The sequence below is a fragment of the Equus quagga genome, chromosome 3 (assembly GCF_021613505.1).
Source record: "Equus quagga isolate Etosha38 chromosome 3, UCLA_HA_Equagga_1.0, whole genome shotgun sequence".
In the NCBI taxonomy this organism is placed as follows: Eukaryota; Metazoa; Chordata; class Mammalia; order Perissodactyla; family Equidae; genus Equus; species Equus quagga.
Genome location: NC_060269.1, coordinates 64,146,288 through 64,163,299, shown reverse-complemented (window position 1 = coordinate 64,163,299; position 17,012 = coordinate 64,146,288). Strand labels below are relative to the sequence as shown.

The following is a 17,012-nucleotide window of genomic DNA, read 5'->3' as shown; positions in this document are numbered from 1 at the left end:
TTTGGTTGCTTCCTCTGTGAAATGAAGGAACTGGACTAGCTCCCAACTGGCTCCAAAGCTCTAGGATTCTCTTGCAAAGGGGATGATGTAACTGCAGACTTTCTGAGGGAGGGCTGAGCCCGGGCATTAGAATTCACCTCCCAGGCCAGCCCTGGGGTTCGCTGCTCCAGGCCCCCACCCGGTGAGCCTGTGACAGGACCACTGAAGAAAGCCAGGGCTTGCTGTGCCTTGGCCTCGTGGGGGCTGAAACTTCTCCACGACTACTGCCCTCCCCAGGCCAGATGGTTCTGTCTCCTCTGTGCTCCTGGGGCATACAGATGTGCCTTGGGCAGAGTGACAGCCATACTCTGCTGTGTGTCCTCAGGGCCGACACGGGTCTGAGAGGTGGTCACTCCCTGACCTTCATGGCTGGAAGGATAGTAAGGTCATCTGACCCCTGACTTGGGTGCTAGCCTGGGCTCTTTGAGGAATGGCCATGTCTTCACCTTGGCGTGTCCCCCAGGCCCCAGGCCAGAACTGGGTGGCAGCAGGGTCCACAGCTGTTTGGTGAATCACCTTCTTCAAGCATACCCTGAGCTTTCCCTGCTGTGTGCCAGGCTTTGTGCCCAGGGTGGGGGATATGAGCCATGGTCCTCTGTCTCCCTCAGGCTCTCAGTCTAGTGGGGTCCACCAGATAGGCACAAGGGTTTCCTTTCACTGTACTGTGACTTCTCTTCTCTCTATATGTCCACTAAAAGATTAGAAAGTGGTAGCCCCAAGAGCTCAGAGAAGAGGTGGAGTGGTCAGAGTGGGCTTCCTGGAGGAGGTGCCCTTTCTGTGGGCTGTCACTGTGCCCACGCACTCACCCTGGGAGACGTCTGCTTCTCATGCCTCATTTTCTCCTCTATGTCCCCTGACTCCATCTCTGGATCCCTAAGCAGTCATGGGCAATGCCTGGGGTTGAGATGGGGGGTTGGGGAAGGGAGTGAGACCACAGGAGATGTAGAAGGCCAGGTTGGCCTCTGGAGGGGAGAGACAATCCTGGACAGCCTTGGCCTTGTCCCAGAGCTGTCCAGCTCTCTCAGTCCCCAACTCGAGTGCACAAGTGGAACTATGGACAAGCCCTGAAGGCACAATGAGTGCCCGCTGTGCCCCAGGCCTCGTCTCAGATACTTCCCGTGTTATTTCAGAAGCTGATCGGCAGCCTGCAGGTGAGTATTCTCATTCTCACATCACAGATGGGAAAGCCGCCTCAGAGAAGTCAAGTGACAGCTTGAACTCCCAGAGCCTGCAGCTGGCAGACCTGGGCTCTGTGTTGTCTAACCCTCGGGCTGTGCCCACTGCACCACACCCACTTCATGGGGAGCCTCGGGGGACCTGCCCCTCATAGACTGACCTTTCCCCTCTTCTCTCCAACCCTAGGTGCCCCTGGCCCTCCAGGACCAAAAGGACTCAAGGGAGATCTGGGTGTGAAAGGGCCTGTTGGTGGCAGAGGACCAAAAGGAGACCCCGGTAGCTTGGGACCCCCGGGACCCCAGGGTCCTCAGGGGCAGCCTGGGGACACCGGACCTGTGGGAGAAAGGGGGCCGGTTGGCCTGCGAGGTTTCCCAGGCCTCAAAGGCTCAAAGGGCAGCTTTGGAACTGGAGGCCCGAGAGGACAGCCAGGTCCCAAAGGGGACGTGGGGCCCCCAGGGCCAGAGGGGCCCCCAGGGTCTCCAGGGCCAGAGGGGCCTCAGGGAAAACCTGGGATTGCTGGGAAGACAGGGTCACCAGGCCAGCGGGGGCCCACGGGGCCTAAGGGTGAACCAGGCATCCAGGGTCCCCCTGGTCTCCCGGGGCCCCCAGGCCCACCGGGAAGCCAGAGCCGCTACTGAGGAGTGCCCCTGCCCCAGACTCTACCACAGAGAATGCCGGGAAGGGGGCTCAGGGCAGAGTGAGCCCCCAGAAAGCCACACCTACAGACAACTGTGGTATTTTGATCTCGAAGGGCCTTCCCCCAGGCCTGCCCTGCACTTCCAGGCTCCCCAGTAGTGACTGTACCATAGAAAGCAGCCCCTCACACACACGCACACATTTCCCTGCTGGCCGGGGGGCTGACTGGGTTTCTCTGGCTGGGCAGGAGGACAGGGCAAGAGAAGACGCTCCTCTCCCGTGACTGAGCCTGCCAGGGAGGTGGCTACCTCGGGAGGAAGGTCTTGAATCTCTCTCTGAATTGGTGGTGACCAACCCCAGTCTTTCTGGCGTCTTCATACCCATCCGAGCCAGCAGTTGCCTGAGGCTCCCAGTGGCTGAAAAGACCCAGGAACAGCTTTCCAGGGGATGGTGTTCAAACTCCAGGGACAAGGTAGATTGGGCAACCACAAGACCCTCCCCTTAGCCATGGAACAGAGTCCCAGGAGCTGCCCCTGCCTCACACAGGACAGAGGAACTCCACGGGGCCATCATTCTCGGGTCCCGCGCATGGCGACCCTGGCGAGTTCGGCATTTTTTCACATCTGCGGAAGATGCCTTGCTTCATCCTTGCCTTCACCTCTCAGGAGCATCCTCGAAGGAATCCGAGCAGGAGTTTCATCTGCACGGGGAGACTATCCAGGTCCTAGAACATTCTGCCAAAGCGGGGCACAGCACCCAGAAAGCTGGAGGAGGGGAGGCAGAGGCCAGTGTGAAGGTGCTGCGTGCAAACCTGCCTCCCTTGCTTCCCTGAGGCCAGCCCGCTCCATTCCTGGGGTAGGCCCCTCTGTGATGGTTGAAGGAGGGTCAACCCCTGATAACAGGGTGACTCTCCTCTCCCACACTCGGCTCTCCTCCTGCCCACAGCTGCCCACTGACCTCACACCACCGTGACCCAGAATGGCCCGAGGCCTCTCTGCACAGGCAGCAAGACCAGATGAGGAGGGAATGGCCTGAATCCGCAGGAGGCTCACTTTGAAGTCATCTTTGCCCACCTCCAACTTCCTGCACACACTGGCAGAAAGGAGCCCTGGGAAGCTCCCGCCGCAGGGTAAAGGCCACCCATAGGCTTAACTCGTTGTAAAGCTGTCCTGCCTTTGTGTTCAAACAGATTCTGACCTCCCCTGGGGTGGGGGCATGGAGCTGTCTTCTCCCCAGTCTGACTCAGAGACCAGCCCTTCCGCCCACGCCCCCCTTTCCAAAAGCCTTAACACCACCTCCCTTCTTGTAATAGATGTGCAACTGGTTTGCACGCCTGCCCCCACTGCCATGTAAGTCTCCTGTCTACATATGATATCATGCGACATAGTATTACTGACTCAGTAAAGAGCTATTTCTAGGAGGGGGGTGTCTTCTGGTCCTTTCTGCCCAGCCAGGGGCATGATGCCTCCAGGGGCTCCACCTCCCCTGGCCTTTGAAGGGGAATCAGTGGACGAGGGGTCCCCTAGATATTCAGACCCCCTGTGGGGTCTGGGTCTGAAACCCTGGCCCCTCACTCCAGAGACCCTGAGCTCTGCTGAGAGTTCACCATGGTCCTGTGGGGGCCAGGGATGAAGGGCGTTTGGGGGAATTAGCCATGAGGAGCAGGGAGCCAGTGGGCAACAAGGCGAGCTTTCTTCATCTTGCAGCAGGGCTCTATCCCTTTTTGGCTAAAATGAGATTGGAAAATAAGACAGGCCTGGACACCTGGGTGATACTTCTTTTGTCTCTAAAACAAGGTGATAAAATAGAAAAGTAGGAAGAGACCAGGCCAGACCTGCCCCAAAGAACCTGGCTCTCCAGGGTCCACAGGAAAGAGAGGGCAGCCAGGTCCCCCGGGAATCCGCTGGGCCCGCTCCAGGAAGCAGGACCGCGTGTGGGGCTCTGCCCTCGGGAACGGCTTTTAAGACATATGTCTTAGTCCATTTGGGCTGCTATAACAGACACCGTGGACTGGAGGCTTGTAAACAACAGACACTTATTTCTCACAGTGCTGGAGGCTGGAAGTTCCAGGTCACAGTGCCACGATTCAGCATCAGTGAGAGCCTGCTTCCTGGACCGTAGACCACTTCTCACTGTGTCCTCACATGTTGCGGGGGGGGGGGGGGGTGTTTCTGGGCCTCTTTTGTAATGGCTAACTCCATTCATGAGGGCCCCACCCTCATGACATATTTACCTCCTAAAGGCCCCACCTCCTAATACTGTCACATTGGGAGTTAGGTTTTCAACGTATAAATTTGGGGGGACACAAACATTCAGTTTATGGGAGCATAGTAACCTCATTCACTAATAGACATCGCCTAGTGCAAGCCCTGTGCCCTGTTTTGCTGTTTTATTTTGGGGGCTGGGGGTGGGAAAGGGTGGGTCTTAGTCAGGGTTCTCTAGAAAAATACATATATATGTAGAGAGAGAGAGAGGTGCTGAGAAGTTCCATTATCTGCCACCTACAAGCTGTAGACCCCAGAGGGCCAATCGTGTAGTTCCAGCCCATGTCCAAAGGCCTGAGCACCAGGAGAGCCAACAGTGTAAGTCCCAGCCCGAGGGCAGCAGAAGCCCCATGTCCTAGCTCAGCAGTCAGGCAGACAGAGAGAATCCTCCTTCCTCCACATTTCTCTTCTATTCAGGCCCTCAACAGATTGGACGATGCCCATCTGCTTCAGTGATGGCAATCTTTACTCTGTCTACCAATTCAAACGCTAATATCCTGGAAACACCCTCACAGACACACCTAGAAATAATGCTTAACCAGATATCTGGGCATCCTGTGATCCAGTCAAGTTGGCACATAAAATTAACCCTCACAGGGTGCTTAGTAGAGGAAATGAGCAGAGGTGGAAGAATGGGGATGGGGCCGAATGGGACCATGGCACAAGGCCGTCACCATTTCCTCCACCACCATGGTATCATGGGGTCTCCCCTCCCTGCCAACACCTGAGATGTGTTGAGCATTGATTAGGTACTGTGGGGGCTCCAGGGGTGAAGGAGGCATTGCCCTGCAGGTGCTCACCTCTAGTAGGGGAGAGGGGCACATGGACAGCTCTCCACGTGTGCAGTGCGTGGGCAGGCCAAGGGCTGGAGAGGATGAGGTCCCTGGGGGCAAGTCTGACAGGTGAGGCTGAGTAGGCAGGGAGGGTATCACCCAGGTGGTGGCACAGGGATGATGGGCTTTAATGAGGCAGCGATGAGGTTCCAGTGGTGTCATTTCACAGTCTGGGTCCCCAAGAAAACCTCTAGGAAACTCAAACTAACTGTGCAGGTTGGGGTGGAGCGCATGCCGGGCAGGGGCATTGTGGGTGTGGGCCAGCGTGAGCACGGACTCCCGGAGAACCGGGCCTGGCAAGTGGGAGCAGGGAAAGCCTGATCATGAGGGCAAGCCAATGTCCTGGAGTCAAAATCCAAGGAAGTCAGATCTAGGGTCAATTCCAAGGGATGAGTCAGGAACCAGAATGAGAGACAAGGCCACAAGGGTCAAAAACTGAGGCGAGTCGAGAACATAAAAGCCAAGACATAAAAACTCAGGGGTCCTAGACAATTGCCACCAACACGTCCCTGGCCATGTGGTTTGGAGGAATCAGCCTGATTCACAGGCAGTCGCCCCCACCCTAAGGCCCAGGCCTCTGGTTTCTCTGGCCACAGGGGTCCTCTCAACCTCTAGCAAGGAAATAAGGGAGAGACCTGCATGATAAGAACACAGCAGGTTGGGGCCGGCCCGGTGGTGCAGTGGTTAAGTTCGCACGTTCAGCTTCTCGGCGGCCTGGGGTTCGCCAGTTCGGATCCCGGGTGCAGACATGGCACCGCTTGGCACGCCATGCTGTGGTAGGCATCCCACATATAAAGTAGAGGAAGATGGGCACGATGTTAGCTCAGGGCCAGGCTTCCTCAGCAAAAAGAGAAGGACTGGCAGTAGTTAGCTCAGGGCTAATCTTCCTCAAAAAGAAAAAAAGAACACAGCAGGTTGGATCAGAGTGCGGAGAGTGAAGAACAGCTAGGCCGCTGGTTCCTAGGTGGGGAAAGCTACCGGCGCCTTGAGCTTCTCTCTTCACTTCACACCACTGATCCATCTCCTATCTCTCTGTCTCTCAGTGCCCGCTGACCTCTCCTCTCTGCTCCTTTGTTGCCTTTCTCTTGAGCAGCATCTGCTGTTTGCACGAGGCCCAGCATAACAGGGCTACCGCTCATCACCAAAGGACTCAGTCCTTTCCTTTCTAATGCCCGGTTCCTAGGAGAGCAGTCTGATTGCTGACCCCTTGGGTCGGGGGTCTACCTCTGTGGGATAGAGGAAGAAGTGGAGGGAGAGGGGTCATATGGTAAAATCAGATACACTAAAGCAAGAAGGACCATGAGCAAAGCTGGCCGTGAAATCCGCGGTTGGCAATACAGAAACAGGAGAATAACCTCAACAATAATAATAATAGCAAACAACAATGGAAGAGTGACTGCGCAACAGAATACCATCGTAAGCACTTTCCATGTGTTAGCTCATCTATCCTCACTACAATTTGTAATGTAGCTATTATATCTCTATATCTACATATGTACTATATCTCTATAGTCTATCTATATGTACTATTATTACTCCCACTTGACAGATGGGGAAACTGAGGTTTGGAGAGGTTAATTTCCCAAAGTTACATAGAGAATGACTTTTTAGACGATCTCTGTTGAAACTCAGCCTTGGGCAGGTTGACCTCTCTGGCTTCTGTTTCCTTGCCTGTAAAATGGGGATTATAAGTGTACGCACCCCATGAGGTTGCTGAGATTAAGTGAGATGATGCTGTTGGCCAATTGCCCAGTATTAGTCAGCTCAAGCTGCCATAACAAAATACCACAGGCTAGGCGGCTCAAACGACAGAACTTTATTTTCTCAGAGTTCTGGAGGCTGGAAGTCCAAGATCAAAGTGCCAGTATGGTGGGGTTCTCGTGAGGACCCTCTTCCTGGCTTGTAGATGGCTGCCTTCTTGCTGTGTCCCCACATGGTCAGGAGAGAGAAAGGTATGGGGGAGGGAGAGAGAGCTCTCTTCCTCTTCTTGTGAGGCCATAGTCCTATCCGATTAGGGCCCCACTCTATGACCTCACTTAACTTTAATTACCTCCTAAGCCCCTGTCTCCAGACAGTCACACTGGAGGTTAGGGCTTCAATGTATGGATTTTGTGAGGACACAGTTCAGTCCCTAGTACCTGGCAATGGTTACCATTCCATAAACCTTGGCATTATCACGATAGTCCTCATTATACAGATCCAGAGCTTCTTTTTTCTTTCTTTCCTTTTTTTTTTTTTTTTTGCTGGGAAAGATCGGCTCTGAGCTAACATCTGTTGCCAATCTTCCTCTTCTTTTTTTTTCTCTCCAAAGCCCCAGTACATAGTTGTATGATTTAGTTATAGGTCCTTCTAGTTCTTCTATGTGAGCCACTGCCACAGAATGGCTACTGACAGAAGAGTGGTGTGGGTGCACACCCAGGAACTGAACCAGGACCACTGAAGCAGAGCAAGTCGAACTTTAACTACTAGGCCATCAGGGCTGGCTCTACAGATCCAGAGCTTCTTGAATTGCAGTGGCACTCGCTATTGTCCTCTGCAGATGAGTGGCTAGAACTTGAGCCCCTGGGCACTCCCACCCCACATTCCGTGCATTGTTAGAGCCAGGAAGGAGCTGGTGAGTCATCAGGCTCAACTTCTTTACTTTTTAAGTGAGAAATCAAAGGCTGAGAGAGGTGAGGGGTCTGTTGCCCATCTGGGACTAGAACTCTGGTCTCTCGGTTTCTCCTGCTCCTGGTTAAGCCACTACTCCAGTTCTCAGGCTGCTTCACTGTTGGTCAGGACCATTGGGCAGCTCCCGCTGCTCATTCCCCAGAAAGTGCCCCCTGATCTCTCTCTCTGTCCCATGTCATCAAATAGCGCCTATACTAATGTGGCTTTTCAGACTATCTGGACCATATTAGGTATGGATGAAAATCCCAAGAGCTGACCACGGGGTTGGTGGGGTGGGCAATCAGAACCATAAAGCCTGCAGCAAAGACCGTGAATCGATATGTTGTTCTGTGCATAAACTTTGTGAAATAGATCCAACCCACATCAGAGCAGGGTGATTGGATGAGCTCCATGATGGAGTCCCTCCGTGGACATGGAACCAGGGCAGGTCATGCTTCTGCTTCTGCCCTATTGGGGCCTTCACTCCTTTGGGACACTGGGCCCAGCACTGTCCCTCTCTGACCTTCAGTTTCTTCACGAGGAGACAAAGGGAGTGGCCTGGACTTGGCTTCATCTGGAAGCCATCCAGAATGTACCAGGTTCCTCTGTCCTGCAGTTCTAAGCAAGTGCTCTTCCTCCTGCCCTGCTTGGTTGCTTTCCTGGAACTTGCCAGGGTCCAGGCAGTAAAGTCTGAACCCAGGCTGAGAGGTGACAGCCCGCGGGATTTTAACCACTGGATTACAATCCTGCCCTTCACCAGTGGGTTGTTTAATTAATCAAGTCTTTGCAATTTAGATTTGCAAAGACTTGAAGGAGCTCCTGGGCCTCCCTCTAAGGAGAGCAAGGGGGCTTCCTGGAGGTTAAAGTTTGGGCACATCCTTGAATACCTCTAAAAAGCCCAGGCCTGCTCACCATTCCTCCCCGGCAGCCTCACTGCCCCTCCAGTTGGGGCAGGACAGCGGGGTGGACAGAATCTCCAGGCCTTCCTCCAGTTCCTCTTTTCCGGCCAGGGCTGAGCTGGCAACGTCTGCTGCACCAGCCCTGAATACACTTGTGAAAACAGAGCCATGGGAGAGGAGAGCTGACAAACATGGTCTGACCACGCTGTACTTTCCAGCAGGGCTGGGCTGGGCTGGGCTTGGCTGGGCTGGGAAGTGACTGCCTGGACACACAGGCGGCCAGCACACTGAGCAGCCTCCCTGGGGATCGCCTGACCTGCGGAAGCACAGGTCACTGTTTTCCTTACTTTCACCTGTCTAGTCCTTTTGTTTCCTTTGAACACTTCAAAGGGCAAGGCTCTGTGTTTGATGTGGTAGGAGATGTGCAAAGGTTGGTGCAGGGCTCTCAGCAGGGACAGCCACCCAGGAGCTCATAAAAATGCAGACTGCTGGCCTCCATCCCCCACCCACGGTTCAGAATTGCAGAGATGGGATGGGACAGGAAGACTGAGGGAAGAACTCCCCAGGGAATTCTGATGCCCCCATACAAAATTTGAGAACCATGAGTGTAAGAGATAAAGAAAGGAAAATATTATTTTTTGGTTTATGTATAGTATCTTATCCAATCCTCACAAACTAAATGTATTTTCATGTTCGGTCAGAAGACAAGGTTCAGAAAAGTAAAGTAATTCACTCAAGGCCATGTAGATGTTACGCAAATTTGAACCGAGGATTTACAGAAGTCAGCTACACTGAGCTACTTCTTACAGAATGGTGGGATGGGGAATTCAGTGGGGCCTGTGTTTTGCACCTGAGAAAGCTGAGATCCACAGAAACGGATCTGCTCAAGGTCCCAGAGCAAATTAGTGACAAAGCTGTAACAAGGCCCCAAATTTCAGGGCTGCCAGGCTTCCCCTATCCTGGCTGCCTTGTCACTAAACATGGCTGGGGACTAGCAAGAGAGTGCAGGAGACAAAGACAGGAGCACGCTTCCCACTGTGTAGCTGGAGACTTTGAGAAGGAAGCCAGATGCCCATCCTCCGCCAGGCTGCTAACCATCCTACGGCCTTTTCCCTAAACCCAAGTTCTCCAAAATGGGTGCCCAGCTAAACCCTCCGGGGGAGCAAACTTAAATCATAAAATGTCTTCTTATTGTGTTTCATGCATTCGAGGTCACACTCTGTTTCCACACAATCAGATCTGACATGAAGTTGGCCAAAAAGTTTGGAAGGATCACGAACATGACTTGAAAATGAATGTATATTTGTTAACCTTAATGATAACCATCGCCCTAAGTACAATTATGCCGTGAGCTATTAGCTAATAATAGAAATGTATAAAATAATTTATAAATAAATAAAATTACATATATTAGGAGATTAAAAGAATGATCACAAAATTTTTTTACCAATGGGGTGTGTGATCAAAATATTTGAACACCACTGCCTTAAACCAACTCTGTTGCTTCTGACATTCTCCCTTGTAATAAAGCAGAACTCTCCCATAGGAAAAGTGAGAAAAAATCTCTACATGACGATCTTGCCCAGATTCGTAATCTGATGGTTCCTTCTTCTTGTGAATACCCAGAACCTCTAAATGCCCCAGACAAGCCTGATCCCCAAGTTTACAACTTGGAACTTGTTTGCCCCCCATCATCCATCATTGTTCCTATTTCAGCTTCACAGAGCTCCCTTCTTCCAGACAAAGAAACATTTAAAACTTAATGGGCAGTGTGGCATCCCACCGAATTCGTTCACTTGTTCAACAAACAGTTACTGAGCTGTAACGGGCTGCCACACAGTGCATTCAGGACAGGAGAGGCGAGCTGCAGATTCACTTCAGCTTCCTGCCCAGGAACGCTCGCCAAACCACCTCACAGAGAAGTGGGGCCCAAACAGGGAGCAGTGGTCTCACTTGGTAGAAGGAATAGAGTTTGCGGCTGTCAAGGCAGCTGGAATTGGGTACCAGATAAGGTACTGGGCAGGAGGGGCTGTGTAGACAAGGAGCTCCAGAAATTTGCAGAGATTTCCCTGGAATGGCTGGCTCGAATGTGCAGGGAAAGAGTCTGTGGGGGTCCAGGAGCTGATTCTAGACCCTCAGCAATAAAACCTAAAACAACATCCCTCTCAATAATTGGTAGAATAACAGAAAATCAGTAAGGATACAGAAGATTTGAACAATATTATCAACCAATTTGACCTAATGATGTGAGAAGAACACTGCAGCCAACAGCAGCTGAATATTCATTCTTTCTAAGGCAGATAAAACACTTAGCAAGACAGAGCATATTGTGGGCCATGAAGTAAGTATCAATAAATTCAAAAGAATTCAAACTATTCAAAGTATATTTTTTGACCACATAAAATTAAATTAGAAATGAACACAGAAAGATATCTAAGTCTCTAAACAAATGGAAACTAAACACCACACTTCTAATTGCCCATGAGTCAAAGACAAAAATCACAAGAGAAATTAGAAAATATTTTGAATCATGTTCATGAAAATAAAAACATATCGAAACTTGTGTGATATAGCCAAAGCAGTGCTTAGAGGGAAATTTACAACATTAAACACTTATATTAGAAAAGGAGAAAGCTCTCAAATCAATGACCTAAATTTGACCTTAAGAAACTAGAAAGAGAAGGGCAAAGTAAATGCAAAGTAGGGGGCTGGCCTGGTGGCACAGCAGTTAAGTTTGCACGTTCTGCTTCGGTGGCCCCTAGTTCGCTGGTTCAGATCCTGGGTGTGGACGTGGCACTGCTTGGCAAGCCATGCTGTGGTAAGCATCCCACATATAAAGTAGAGGAAGATGGGCACGGATGTTAGCTCAGGGCCAGTCTTCCTCAGAAAAAAAGAGGAGAATTGGCAGCAGTTAGCTCAGGGCTAATCTTCCTCCAGAAAAAAAAAAGTACACACACACACAAAATAAATGCAAAGTAAACAGAAGAAAAGATATAATAAAAATAAGGAATAAAAGAAAAAGAAAAATATAGAGAAAAATTCATAAAACAAAAAACTGCTTCTTTGATAAGACCAGTAAATGGATAAACCTCTAGATCGACTAATCAGAAATAATGGAAAGAAGATACAAATTACCAATATCAAGAACAAGAGTGGGGTCATCACTAAAGATCCTAAAGACATGATAAGAATAATAAGTGCATATTATGAACAGTAGGGTTGACAACTTAGACGAAATGGACAAATCTCTTGAAAAACACAAACTACCACAACTCTCTCAAGAAGAAATAGATAATAATAAATGTGAATAGCTCATAACTATTAAAGAAATGAAATTTTTGTTAAAAAACCTTCTCACAAAGAAAACTTCACACTCAAATGGACTCACTGATGAATTCTGCTATACATTTCAAGAAAAAAATAACACAAATTCTACATAAACTCTTAGAAAACAGAAAAGGAGGGAAGATTTGCCAATACATTCTATGAATCCAGCATTACCCTGATAACAAAACATGATACATATTACAGGAAAAGAAAACCATTATTAAAAAAAGAAAACTACAGATCAATATCTTTAGAAGACAGAAGTAAAATTTCTTAACAAAATTTTAGCAAATTGAATTCAACAATATATAATAAGAAGGATAATACATCATGAATAAGTTTTATCTCAGGGATGCAAAGTTGTTTTAACATTCAAAATCAATACAATTTACCACATTAATAGAAAATAAACCAATATGATCATCTCCAGATGCAAAAAAAGCATTTGAAAAAATCCAAAATTCATTTATAAAAAAATTTTGAAAAATTCCTAGCACACTAGGAATAGAATAAATTTTCTCAGTCTGATGAAGGACATCTTACAGTCAACATCAACTTAATGGTGAAAGACTTAATGTTTTCCCCTAAGAACAGAAAAGAGGTAAGGATGCATGCTTTTACCACTTTGAGTTGACCACGTATTGGTGATCCTAGCCAATGCAATAAAGCAAGTAAAAAAGAAAAGAAGTTATCCAGATTGAAAAGGAAAAAGTAAAATTGTCTTTATTTGAGGATAGCTTGGTTGTCTATGCAAAAAATCCCAAGGATTTACAAAAAAGCTACCAGAAGTAACAAGTGAGCAAACAAAGTTGTAGAACACAAGGTCAATATACAAATATCAATTGTGTTTCTATATGCTAGCAAGGCACAATTAGAAATTAAAATAAGAAGCAATAACACAATAGTATCAAAAATGTGAAATATTTATGAATAAATTTGACAAAACATGTGTAAGGCCTGAAATCTAGAAAAGCGAAAATTACAAAACACTGCTGTGAGAAATTAAGGAAGACCTAAATAAATGTAGATATATACAATGTTCATGGATCATAAGACTCAATATTGCTACAATACGAATTTTCTCTATTTATTAGGATTACATGTAATTAAACAAGTTACATGTAATCCTAATAAAAATCCTGTCAGGAATCTTTTTTAGAAATTGATAAGCTGATGCTAAACTTTTTTGAAATGCAAAGGACCTAGAAGAGCAAAAATCATTTTTCAAAAGAAGAACAAATTTGAAAGACTCACACTACCTGATTTCAAGACGTATAAAGTTATAATAGTCAAAATAATGTAGTATTAGGATATAGATAGACTTATAGATCAATGGGACAGAATAGAGAGTTCAGAAATAGACCTACATATATATTGTCTATTGATTTTCAACAAGGGTGCCAAAGCAATTCAAGGGAGAAAGGGTAACCTTTACAACAAATGGTGCTGGAACAACAGTATAGTGATATACAAAATACGAATCTTGACCCTTATCTCACAACATACATAAAAATTAACTCAAAATGGATTAAAGACCTAAATGTAAAAGCTAAAACTATAAAACTTCCAGGAAAAAAAAAAAAAACAGAAAAAATCTTAGTGACAGTGAGTTAGGCAAAGAATTCTTAAATATGATATTAAAGGCACAAACATGGACTATAAAAGATATTTTAATATAAAAAAACTGAGCAAATTCATCACCAGTAGATCCACACACAAAAAAGTGTTAAGGGAAGATCTTCAGGCTAAAAGGAAATTATATCAGTTAGAAAATTGAGTTCCACACAACCTCCTCTCCAGCCCCATGAAGGATGCCATAAATGCTAAGTTTACGGAAATAAAATACTTTTTCTTTTCATTTCTTAATTTCTTTAAAAGAAAATTGATTGCTAAAGGAGAAATCATCACAATGCATTGTGAAGTTATTACATACACAAAAGTAAAATGAGTGACAATAGTGGCACAATGTAAAGGAGGTAGATAAGTGGAATGTTCTTACACCATCTGTGAGTGAAAAAAGAACATGAATTCAAGGTAGGCTATGATAAATTAAGAATGTATGTTGTAATTCTTACAGCAACCACTAAGTAATAAAGCCAAGAGGTACAGCTGAAAAGCAAATAAAGGAGATAAAATGAAACACTAAAAATACTCAGCTGATCTAAAAAGAGATGGGAAAGGAGAGTAAATGAACAAAAAATAGGACAAATAAAAAAACAAAAAGAACAATATAGGCTTAAACCAATTATATAAAATTACATTAAATGTAAGTGAACTAAACACTCCAATTAAAAGGCAAAGAATGTCAGACTAGATAAAAAAGTAAAATTTAATGATACACAGTTTGAAAGAAAACGTGCTTTAACTATAAAAAAAGATAAGCAAAATTTTAAAAAATGGAATCAATATACCTTACAAATTCTAATCATGAGAAAGCTAGAATGGTTATATAAATATCAGACAAAGCAGACTCCAAGACAAGAACAATTACCAAAGATAAATTTCATGTTTAAAGTGTGAATCCATCAAAAGGATATAAAAATCTTAAATGCATAAAAACCTAGTAACAGAGTTTCAAAAAATCTGAAGCAATAACTGACAGAATTAAAGGGAGAAACAGAAAAATATTCAAATGTAGGTGGAGGTTTAACATTACTTTCTCAGTAAATTATAGAACAAGTAGGCAAAAACATCAATAATGTTATAGAAGATCTGAATTAGGTCAATCAACTTGACATAATTGGCATGTGCAGAACACTAGAGCCCACAACTTCAGAACACACATTATTTTCAAGAGCGCATGGAATATTCACCAAAATAGACCATATACTGGGCTATTTTGGCAAGTCTCAATAAATTTCAAAAGATTGAAATTATACAGACAATATTCTCCCTCCACAATGTAATTAAATTAGAAATCAATAACAGAGAGATACATATAACATCCACAAGTTCTTAGAAATAAAAAAACCCAACACTTCTGAATAACCATGGGTCAGAGAAAAAAATCACAAGGGAAATTAGAAAATATTTTGAACTGATATTGTAAACACAATATACCAAAATTTATTGGATACAAATAAAGCAGTGTTTAGAGGGAAATTTAGAGCTTTAAATGACTATGTTAGAAAGAAGAAAAAATTTTAAATCATTGGTTTATATTTCTACTTTAAGACACTAGAAGAAGAAAAGAAATTTAAAAACAGAATAAGTTGAAGGAAGAAAACAATAAAGACTAAAGCCAAAATAATCAATAAATATGAAACAAACAATAAGGAAAATCAACATGGCCAAAAGTTAGTTCTTTGAAAATACAAATAAAATTGATAAACCCCTAGCTAAATTGATCAAGAAAAGCAAAGGAAGAAGCAATAAACTAATGACATTAGGAATGAAAGAAGAGCTATCACTATGGATCCTACAGACAGTGAAGGATAACAAAGGAATATTCGTGATCAACATTACACCACCAAATCCAACAATCTAAAGGAAATGGAAAAATTCCTTGAAATAGAAAAATTACAGAAACTAATAGAAAATAACTGAAAATCTGCACAGCCCAATACATATTTTAAACATTGGATTCATAATTTAAAACTTTTCCCTATAGAAAACGCCAGGCCGGGATGGTTTCACTAGTGATTTTTTTCAAACATTTTCAGAATAAATATCAATCTTACACAAAATTTCAAAAGAGAAGGAGGGAAGCAGTAAAGTACAAGAAGATAAATCATAGACCAATAATCTTCATGAATATAAATGCAAAAATTCTTACAAATTGAATTAGCAGTATTAGCAAATCAAGTCTAGCCATACATAAAGAAGACCAACTCATCATGACTAAGTGGGGGTTTATCACAATAACACTAGGTTAGTTTAACTTTTCTTTTTTTTTGAGGAAGATTAGCCCTGAACTAACACCTGCTGCCAATCCTCCCCTTTTTGCTGAGGAAGACCAGCCCTGAGCTAACATCTGTGCCCATCTTCCTCTACTTTATATGTGGGAAGCCTGCCACAGTATAGCTTGCCAAGCGCTGCCATATTCCCACCCAGGATCCAGGCCAGGGTACCCCGGGGCCACCAAAGCAGAACATGGGAACTTAACCACTGCGCCACCAGGCTGGCCCCTAGTTTAACATTTTGAAAGTCAATTAATACAGTTCATTGTACATACAGATTAAAGGAGAAAAATATTTGATCATCTCAACAGATGCAAAAACACAATTGTTAAAATTCAACATTTTATAATTAAAACCTTCAGCATACTAAGAATCAAAAGAAACTCCAAACTTTGATAGAGTTGTCTTATGGAAATCCTTCAATTAACGTCATACTTAAAGGTGAAAGACCAAATGCTCTCTCTCTCTCAAATCAGGAATAAGGCAAGGGTGTTGACTCACCACTTGCATTCAACATTGTACTGGAGCTTCTGGCCGGTGCAATGAGGCAAGCAGAGAAAATACAAAGATTGGAAAAGAAGTAAGATTGTCTCTATTTACAAACAAAACAATTATATATGTAGAAATTCCAAAGGAATCTACAAAAAAACCTTACTTTCACTAAAAAACAAACTTACCAAGGTCACAGGATACAAGATCAATATATAAAAATCAGTTGTATCTCTATATACTAGCTATAAAAAATTGAAAAGTGAAATTCAAGAAGTATCACTTAAAATATCATCAAAGAACATAAAACACTTGTGGATAACTTTAACAAAATTTGTGTAAAATCTCTACTTATAAAAATATAAAATGTTTCTGAGAGAAATTTTTTAAAACTGGAATAAATGGAGAGATATACATATTCATGGATTGGAAGACAATATTGTACATTCTCCCTAAATTGATCTGGAGTCAGTGCAATCCCAAACAAAGTTCTTACACGTGTTTTTTTTTTTTTGTAGAAATTGAGAAAGTGATGCTAAAATGTATAGGGAAATATAAATAACATAGAACAGCAACAAAGAAAAGAAAAAAGTTCTCAGATAAAAAGAACCAATTTGGAGGACTTCCACTGCCTGATTTCAGTGGTTACCATAGTAATCAAGACAGTATGATATTGGCACAAAGATACACAGATAGACAAATGGAACAGAAAAGAGTCAGAAATGAGCTCAATATTAAGTGGCCAGTTGATTTTTTATAAAGGCATCAAAAGAAGTCAATGAGAAAAAGAAAGATTCTTCA

General features: G+C 44.8%; 1 protein-coding gene across 3 annotated transcripts in view; it reads left to right on the top strand.

The window, feature by feature from the left end:
• The window catches only part of SCARA3 (scavenger receptor class A member 3), a 122,823-nt gene that overhangs the window by 39,905 nt on the left and 65,906 nt on the right, over positions 1-17,012 (top strand). Inside the window, exon 6 of one of the 3 annotated variants that reach the window (XM_046657604.1) lies at positions 1,402-3,271. The exons of the other annotated variants lie outside the window; for them this stretch is intronic. Coding sequence (XP_046513560.1) covers positions 1,402-1,853 — 452 coding nt within the window. The 3' untranslated portion in view covers positions 1,854-3,271. Of the gene's footprint in view, positions 1-1,401; positions 3,272-17,012 lie in introns of those variants that run through there. 3 annotated transcript variants of the gene reach the window in all.